This window comes from Bombina bombina, chromosome 5, assembly GCF_027579735.1.
Source record: "Bombina bombina isolate aBomBom1 chromosome 5, aBomBom1.pri, whole genome shotgun sequence".
NCBI classification, from domain to species: Eukaryota; Metazoa; Chordata; class Amphibia; order Anura; family Bombinatoridae; genus Bombina; species Bombina bombina.
The window spans coordinates 198,946,656-198,956,611 of NC_069503.1; the positions used below are offsets into that span (position 1 = coordinate 198,946,656).

Below are 9,956 nucleotides of genomic sequence, written 5' to 3' on the forward strand. Positions count from 1 at the left end.
GAATCTCTGAATATCCATTGACATGTATATATTTTTTTTTAGTAGACATCCCAAAGTATTGATCTAGGCCAATTTTGGTATATTTCATGCCACCATTTCACCGCCAAATGCGATCAAATAAAAAAAATTGTTCACTTTTTCACAAATTTTTTCACAAACTTTAGGATTCTCACTGAAATTATTTACAAACAGCTTATGCAATTATGGCACAAATGGTTGTAAATTCTTCTCTGGGATCCCCTTTGTTCAGAAATAGCAGACTTATATGGCTTTGGTGTTGCTTTTTGGTAATTAGAATGCCACTAAATGCCACTGCGCACCACACGTGTATTATGCCCAGCAGTGAAGGGGTTAATTAGGGAGCATGTAGGGAGCTTTTTGGGGTAATTTTAGCTTTAGTGTAGTGTAGTAGACAACCCCAAGTATTGATCTAGGCCCATTTTGGTATATTTCATGCCACCATTTCACCGCCAAATGCGATCAAATTAAAAAAAAACGTTAAATTTTTCACAATTTTAGGTTTCTCACTGAAATCATTTACAAACAGCTTGTGCAATTATGGCACAAATGGTTGTAAATGCTTCTCTGGGATCCCCTTTGTTCAGAAATAGCAGACATATATGGCTTTGGCGTTGCTTTTTGGTATTTAGAAGGCCGCTAAATGCCGCTGCGCATCACACGTGTATTATGGCGAGCAGTGAAGGGGTTAATTAGGTAGCTTGTAGGGAGCTTGCAGGGTTAATATCACATTTAGTGTAGAGCTCAGCCTCCCACCTGAAACATCAGACCCCCTGATCCCTCCCAAACAGCTCTCTTCCCTCCCCCACCCCACAATTGTCCCCGCCATCTTAAGTACTGGCAGAAAGTCTGCCAGTACTAAAATAAAAGCTATATTTGTTGTTTTTTTGTGTTTTTTAAAAGCATATTTACATATGCTGCTGTGTACTATCCCCCCCTTAGCCCCCAACCTCACTGATCCCCCCCAAACAGCTCTATAACCCTCCCAATCTAACTTAATATGCGCCATCTTGGGTACTGGCAGCTGTCTGCCAGTACCCAGTTTAGAAGAAAATATGGGTTTTTTTTATTTTTATTACAATTTTCTGTAGTGTAGCTTCCCCCCACACAAAACCAACCCCCCACCCCTCCACGATCTATTTTTGTGCTTTTGCACAAACAAGATTGGGCCCTTTTTCCTATCAATATCCTATCAGTATTTTCCGTAGTGTAGCGGTTCCCACCCGCTCCCGCCCCGTGCACGCGCCCACCCGCCAACCTCCGTGCACGTGCGCGCTCCCGCGCGCCCCCGCGCGCGCCCCCGCCTCCGATCCCGCCCCCCTTGATGGCAGAACATACACCGATGGCCGCCCACCCGCCTCCCAAGTCGGCTCCCACCCACCAACGATACCGGCCATCGATGTCCGGTGCAGGGAGGGCCACAGAGTGGCTCTCTCTGCATCGGATGGCCATGTAAAGTTATTGCAGGATGCCTCCATATCGAGGCATCACTGCAATAACCGGAAAGCAGCTGGAAGCGAGCAGGATCGCTTCCAGCTGCTTTCCACACCGAGGACGTGCAGGGTACGTCCTCAGGCATTAACTGCCTTTTTTTTGACGACGTACCCTGCACGTCCTCGGTCATTAAGGGGTTAAACTAGTAAAAACTATGGCAGTGGAATCATATCAGAGGTGTAACAAGCAGAAGTCCCTACACAACCAAAAGTAATTAGATGCGAGAAAAAAAGTAATACATGAGTAAATTTGTGTATAACCTTCCTAGCCCTGAGATTTTACCCTGAGAATTTAGCGAAATCTACATCTGTAGCCTGATGAAACGGCATTGTAGCCGAGAAACGCGTTGCAAAGCAACTTTTAAGTGTTTTTAATAAAAGTTTATTTTATTTGCTCTGCCTTGCCCTGGAACATTTATTTGCCATTACCATTATCACTATACTAGTGATTATTCAGTTACTGGACTTCAGTTATAATCTGAAACCGCCAAACCACATCTAAAGTAAGGAGATCGAGTAAGTCTGTGTAAGCGGATCTGCCTTTGGTATAACAGCCGACAACCTGGTAGATCTTTCGGCTTTTGAGAGACAGCTGATCATCCAGTGGGGAGCTAGCCGAAGGGCTCTGAAGCTTCGGCGTGCCTGATATTGCACTGGTTGTGCATGTTCACTTGTGAGTACAGGTCCACAGTCTATTGTATTTTGGCCATACTGTGTCCAGGTCCCTCTGCACCAAGGGCGCCTTTTTCCTTTGTATTTCAGGATCACACATCAGGAGAGAAATTCCATCAACGGATTGGTTTGAGTGTTTCATGTTCCTGAGCGGACTAGCCAGGGGAGAGTCAGCCGAGCGGCTCTAAAGCATCGGCCTGCACATTATTGCACTGTATGTGCAACTATATTTGTGAGTATCGACACACCTACTACTATTGATGATATCACATTGGTCTAGAATTTTCTGCACCAAGAGCGCCTCTCTTTTTGTCTTTTAGGACAAGCTTTATTCTTTCAGTTCTTTTGACAGTCTTGCATTTTAGCTAATCAGTGCTGATTTATGAGTACAAGGTTATCTATATGGCATACATGACCTAGATAAGAAGCACCCTTCAGGGGCTTCAAAATTAGCAAATGAGTATCTAGGTTTAGCTTTATTTGAAAAAGCAGGAATGTAAGCATAGGAGTCGGACCATTTTTGGTTCAGCACCCTGGATAGCACTTGCTGATTGGAGGCTACAGACAACTCAGTATCTTGTGACCAGGGAGTATAGCTTTGCATTTCATCATACAGTAACCCCTACAATTACACAGACAGGTTTATAAATGACAATCTGTACTGTAAAAATAAATCACAGGAAGAACCTAACATTTCATATAGTCATATTAGTATCGCATTTCCCTGCAAATAAGCTAAGATTTGACATCATGCTCCTTTATGACCACCCGGTTGTTAGTAATAGGTTAAGCAGTACCCTGTAGATAGGATTGTATTCTACAGGGGTGAAATCTCCCATGAACATATGAAAAATTGTAATCTCTGTCCACTTCCAACAAATTGATCTCACATTATGCCTGATCACAAATTGTTAGCTACTGCAACCAAAATACGAATAAAGTCCTGCAGCATCTTGCGCAGATACATTTCCGTATTATTGATCTTTTGCGCAGTTTAGTATTGACAAGACTGAAAGTGTTCTATTAACGGGAGAAGGACAGCGAATAAGATGTTTGTCTTACCATTTAAGCAGATCTCTAGTGGCTTGCAGAGGTCGTCTTCAAACAGGCAACCTGAGAGAAAAAATAAATAAAACACAACATTAAAGTTGGTAAATTACTATGAATAATCCCCACCATAGTGACACAAGAATGTCTAATGCTTCTTTTTATTTTTATATATACATTTCCCATTTACTTCTGTTACCAAGAGTACGAAGTAGATTTGATATCTTTTGTTGAAGAGCAGGTAGGTAGGCTCATGAGCGTGCACGTGTCTGGAGCAAAATATGGCAGCATTTTTGTAAGAATACTTTTAACAATGTTATACATTTACAAGAACACTAGGTGGCAGCAGTTTTTGCAGACGTAGTTCTCAGGACATATGCATGTTACCTACCTAGAAGTATTCTTAAACAAAGAATACTAAGAAAACAAAAATAAATTTGATAAGTAAATTAGAATAAATTAAGACTTATGCTCTGTATGAATCATGAAAGAAACATTTCCTTGTTTATGTTGCTTTAAATGAGTTTAAAATGAATATGAAACTACCAGGAAATGCAAGTTTGTGATCAACTTATTGCGGGGGCTGATTGCTCACTGACTTATAAGGAGAAACAGCAGTGTCTTTAGTTTTTGTGCTTCCCTAGGCCCTGCGAAAACTAAATAATAAGAACCACCCCCCAACCCTTACAATTTTAGCATATAATTGCCTCATATTTCTCACAACCTGAGATCACGGGCACACAGAAGGGTCAAGCACCCCCACTTGACAGGCTTGGATCACTGATTTGTAATAAAATTAATAAACAGAGAACATAAGAGTGAGTAGCCATCATGCAACAACAGAGCTACCAATAAAAATGTGCCGCACCCTAAATCCTGCCTTAAAGGGACACTAAACCCACATTTTTTCTTTTGTGATTCAGATAGAGCATGCAATTTTAAGCCACTTTCAAATTGACTCCTATTATCAATTTTTCCTCCATTCTCTTGCTATCTTTATTTAAAAAGCAGAAATGTGATGCATAGGAGCCGGCCCATTTTTGGTTGAGAACCTGGGTTATGCTTGCTTATTGGTGGGAAAATGTAAGCCTCCAATAAGCAAGCACTATCCATGGTGCTGAACCTAAAATGGGCTGGCTGCTAAGACTTACATTCCTGCTTTTAAAATAAAGATAGCAAGAGAACAAAGAAAAATTAATAGTAGAAGTAAATTACAACGTTGCTTAAAATGTTGTGCTCTATCTGAATCATGAAAGAAAAAATTTTGGGTTCAGTGTCCCTTTAATATGTACTGGTTTAGTTGGTCTAGACCAGTGTTTCCCAAATGCGGACCTCACATACCCCCAACATGCTAGGTTTTCATTATAGCTGAACTAGTGCACAGGTGAAGTAATCAGCTGATCAGTAACCATGGTTACCAACCTGCTCTCACCCATCAGCTGATTACTTCACCTGTGCACTAGTTCAGCTATAATGAAAACCAGGCCTGCTGGGGATACGCGAGAACCGCGTTTGGGAAACACTGGTCTAGACTCTAGGCCCGAAATTCATCTCTGATATCAACTGTTACAACTTTACTCGTGTTTAGTGACAACACTTAAAACATAAAAACATTTTCTCATAAAAAGAAACTTTGGTTGTAAAAGCAAAACAAAAAATGCATATCCTTTGGTTACCAGAGAGTTGCAACATAAGGTAGTTTAAGCTTTTCTAGGAGCTAAGGAGTTAAACAGGACACTTTATTAGGAAAGCTAGAATTCTGTTAATGTCAATTCATGATGTTCGTGAAACGCTGCTTGGCAAATCTTTGCCTTTTAATATTTTTACTATTTGGGTTTTCACTTTTTTAATGTTTATTTATTATTATGAATTGAACTAGAATTATATTATATACATAGATAATCATTATAAAAAAGGGAGATACTACAACAACCGCAATTAGATTGTTATAATGCATAGACAGGGATTACAGCACATATTTTTTATATAATTTTTAATTAGCTTTGTAAAATTCTAAAGCTCCGCTAAAATAGCGGTGTGTGTAGATATATACTCATTCCCCACATTCACATATGCTACCCAGCGTTAAAGTTGAATAGAAGGTTACCACTAAATTAAAGAACACATGAATCGATGAGTCAAGAAGCGTGATTGGACCAATGCACAAGCACAGATTTGGCTGTGCAGTTTTATTGTAGTTCACACAGAATGAAACCAGAAGAGCAAACACGTGGGGGGTGAAACGTACGTCGGCAGTGACGTAAGAAGTGGAGACGGACATGCACGAAGGACAGATCGCTGTGGCGTCTACGCTGTGCTAGAATGTAGCATGTTTGAATTGAAATCTATCTACACACGGAAACCATTTGGAAGTTCTTTTACAGAAAGCAAAGACACGGTTGTATAACTAACTGAGCGTTTACCATCTGATTTTTCAGCTCATTTACCTGGACATCCGAAGGTGTTTAAATGCACCATCTGTATACACAGTTCCTAGTTATGGGACATGCCTAAGCCCTGAAAAGGGTGACCACTACCTGTGTACACGTTTGTTTATGCCATTCAGATACTGTCATGTATTAAATGAGTTGTAATGCGCTGTAATTCATTTCCATTTTCTATACAACTGTAACAGACCGAAAAAGAGTTATTTTGGGATAGTTCTAACATAGATCCAGAATCAATATTATTCATGACACCGGATACCTTTATATTTGGTGGTGCCCGCTGAATACTGGAGTTGCTATATACTATCCCCATAATCTCTATTGGTCTTTGGAAATACTGTTCAACTAGTACATGTATATTGTATACTGCTTAATGCTATTAAGTTTTCAACAGTTAGTCTGTATACACTGGGGTTAAGAAACATAGATCCTGATATGTGATAACATGACACCTGATACCTCTCATTCAGTTGGTGGTGCCCGCTGTTACAGGTGTTGTTTTTTCTAGCCCCCTACAGACTATACTGTCCTCTATCAGAAATAATTTTGAGGATGTTTCCTGCACAATTTGGCCAAATTTAGGTATAGTGCACATGACTTAAGCATTACATTTTTCATCTTACAATATTGGTTGTATGAATTCTCTATTTGTTTATCTATATACATGTGTTGTTTTGACATAGATCCTCAATGATCACTATGGTGGCGGATTTTACGCTTACACGTAACCACCCTCTAGTGGAGGTGTTGTCAATTTAAACAGTCGATACCTGTTTGCTCTTCTGGTTTCATTCTGTGTGAACTACAATAAAACTGCACAGCCAAATCTGTGCTTGTGCATTGGTCCAATCACGCTTCTTGACTCATCGATTCATGTGTTCTTTAATTTAGTGGTAACCTTCTATTCAACTTTAACGCTGGGTAGCATATGTGAATGTGGGGAATGAGTATATATCTACACACACCGCTATTTTAGCGGAGCTTTAGAATTTTACAAAGCTAATTAAAAATTATATAAAAAATATGTGCTGTAATCCCTGTCTATGCATTATAACAATCTAATTGCGGTTGTTGTAGTATCTCCCTTTTTTATAATGATTATCTAAATAATTAAAGGGTCTGCACATTGGTTATTATTTTTTCCTTCATATAAGGTTTTGTTTGCACCTGGGCGTTGCCATACAGTCCTAGGTAAAGAATTATTAATCTGGCTCTACTAGCCTCCCTTTCCCTACCCTTTTTCTATATTATATACATACCTTTCATTCTTTCTGAAAAATAGCACTTTTAGTTATGAATCTATCAAAATGTATATGTATTTATACTAACCAGCAATATAAATTGTGCGCTAGTGTTTAAGGGAGCTGTGTTAGAACATTGTAATAGTGCACAATTATTGACATATCTATGTGTTTAACCCTTGCAAATAGCTTAAACAGTTCTAAAGCAGCAATGCACCTCTGCTAACTAGCTAAATACACCCGGTGAGGCAATGATAAGAGACTTATTGCAGCCACTAGCCTAACCCCAGTAGTGCATCACTGCTCCTGGGACTGCCTATGTAACTTTGCAACAAAGGATATCAAGAGAACAAAGTTAATGTGATAATAGAAGTAAATGTAAAAATGATCTTAAAATTGAATGCTCTTTGTGAACCATAAGTTTAATTTTTAATTTTCATGTCTCTTTAAATTTCAGCAGGCGGGGTCTGAACAGTCCACAGGCGAGAGTACAGTGCTTGATTTGACTGGGGCTTAGATTAGCAACAATTGTTTACAAGAGGGATCACTGCAAGTGAAATAATCACTACCCCTGTTCATTCTGACCTCCAACCCCATTACGAAATTACATGACGTTGTCTGAGTAACATTAACTAGGATCTGTCTTGGAGAATAGTATTTTAAACAAAGGTAGAACATGCTGAATATGCTGCACCTGTCGTCCGCTATAAATGCAATGTATAGAGGTGACAATATATACACATCAATGTGTGTGTTATTCACACAAACTCGCATAATCTCTTTCAAGAAAGAAACTAATGCTACTTTCTTACAAACATGTAATCTCTAAGAAATATTATTCTTTATTTTTTGAAACGTGTTCAGTAATAAAAATATGTTACATCAATAAATTCATTTTTAAAACTGACATACTGATACACACGTGAGGTGCCCCTCTATTCTCCTGTTTGATTGATTGAATCTGACATACTGATACACACATGAGGCACCCTCTATTCTCCTGTTTCATCTATTTTAGCATTTTACTTTTGTCCCATTGATTGAGTTAGATCACTTCATCACATTGGATCTACTACACCATCTCTTGTTTGATATCCTAATCAGGACTCTATATTGGGACTTCCCCTATTAACGACCATTGGAATATATGGTTTAACCAATATGTTATAATATTTGTCATAATAGTTATCTATAATAATAATAATAATAATAATAATAATAATAATAATCTTTATATATCAAACTATAGAGCGCCCCCTCTTTTTCTAGTATATATAATTTTTACATTTTCATTTCAATTCTATTGCACAACTACAAAAATATTGTATTTTTAAAAAAGTCAGAACAGAAGAAACATTCGGTCAGTTTACGAGTTTTGCGTTATGAATGGCTCGGTAATAACTTCCAATCAGCCAATAGGATTGAGCTTGCATTCTATTGGATGTTCCAATCAGCCAATAGAATGCAAGCTCAATCCTATTGGCTGATTGCATCAGCCAATAGGATTTTTTACCCTTTAATTCCGATTGGCTGATAGAATTCTATCAGCCAATCGGAATTCAAGGGACGCCATCTTGGATGACGTCTCTTAAAGGGAACCTTCAGTGTACGGCTGGGACCGTATGAAGAGGATGCTCCACGCCAGATGTCTTGAAGATGGAGCCGCTCTGCGTCGGAAGGATGAAGATAGAAGATGCCATCTGGATGAAGACTTCTGCCCGCCTGGAGGACGACTTCTTGCCACTTGGATGAAGACTTCTCCCGGCTTCATTCATGACTTCTTGCCACTTGGATGAAGACTTCTCCCGGCTGGATGAGGATGGATCCGGTCTTCAAAAACTGTAAGTGGATCTTCGGGGGTTAGTGTTAGGATTTTTTAAGGGTTTATTGGGTGGGTTTAATTTTTATATTAGGGACTTTGGGCAACGTAAAAGAGCTAAATGCCATTTTAAGGGCAATGCCCATCCAAATGCCCTTTTCAGGGCAATGGGGAGCTTAGGTTTTTTAGGTAGGTTTTTATTTGGGGGGGTTGGTTGTGTGGGTGGTGGGTTTTACTGTTGGGGGGTGTTTGCATTTTTTTTTTACATGTAAAAGAGCTGATTTCTTTGTCGGAATGCCCCGCAAAAGGCCCTTTTAAGGGCCATTGGCAGTTTAGTGTAGGCTTGTTTTTTTTTATTTTGGGGGGCTTTTTAATTTTGATAGGGCTATTAGATTAGGTGTAATTAATTTAAATATTTGATCATTTCTTTTTTATTTTGTGTAATTTAGTGTTTATTATTTTTTGTAATTTAGATAAATGTATTTTTTTTCCATTTAATTTATTTAATTTTAGTGTAATGTTAGGTGTTAGTGTAACTTAGGTTAGGATTTATTTTACAGGTAAATTTGTATTTATTTTAACTAGGTAGCTAGTAAATAGTTAATAACTATTTACTAACTAGTCTACCTAGTTAAAATAAATACAAACTTAGCTGTGAAATAAAAATAAAACATAAGCTAGATACAATATAACTATTAGTTATATTATAGCTAGCTTAGGTTTTATTTTACAGTTAAGTATTTATTTAGTTTTAAATAGGAATTATTTAGGTATTAATTGTAATCTTTATTTGTAATTATTTTAATTATGTTAAAGTTAGTGGGTGTTAGGGTTAGACTTAGGGTTAGGTTTAGGGGTTAATAACTTTAGTATAGTGGCGGCGACATTGGGGCAGCAGATTAGGGGTTAATAAGTGTAGTTAGGAGGCAGTGATTTTGGGGGCAGCAGATTAGGGGTTAATAACAGTAATGTAGGTTGCGGCGATGTTAGGGACAGCAGATAAGGGGTTAATAACAGTAATGTAGGTGGCAATGACATTGGGGGCTGCAGATTAGGGGTTAATATTTAACTAGTGTTTATGATGTGGGAGTGTGGCAGTTTAGGGGTTAATATGTTTATTATAGTGTTGGCAATGTCCAGAGCGGCAGATTAGGGGTTAATAATTTTATTTTAGTGTTTGCGATGCGGGAGGGCCTCGGTTTAGGGGTTAATAGGTAGT

At 38.5% G+C, this 9,956-nt stretch overlaps 1 protein-coding gene across 1 annotated transcript in view; it reads right to left on the reverse strand.

Moving 5' to 3' along the window:
• The window catches only part of PTPRN2 (protein tyrosine phosphatase receptor type N2), a 1,723,588-nt gene extending 1,720,226 nt beyond the window's left edge, over positions 1–3,362 (reverse strand). The window contains exons 1-2 of the mRNA XM_053715671.1: positions 3,344–3,362; positions 3,246–3,296 (exon numbers count right to left, since the gene is read on the reverse strand). Of these exons, the coding sequence (XP_053571646.1) occupies positions 3,246–3,296; positions 3,344–3,362 (70 nt within the window). The remainder of the gene's footprint in view (positions 1–3,245; positions 3,297–3,343) is intronic.
• Positions 3,363–9,956: the final 6,594 nt, after the last annotated feature.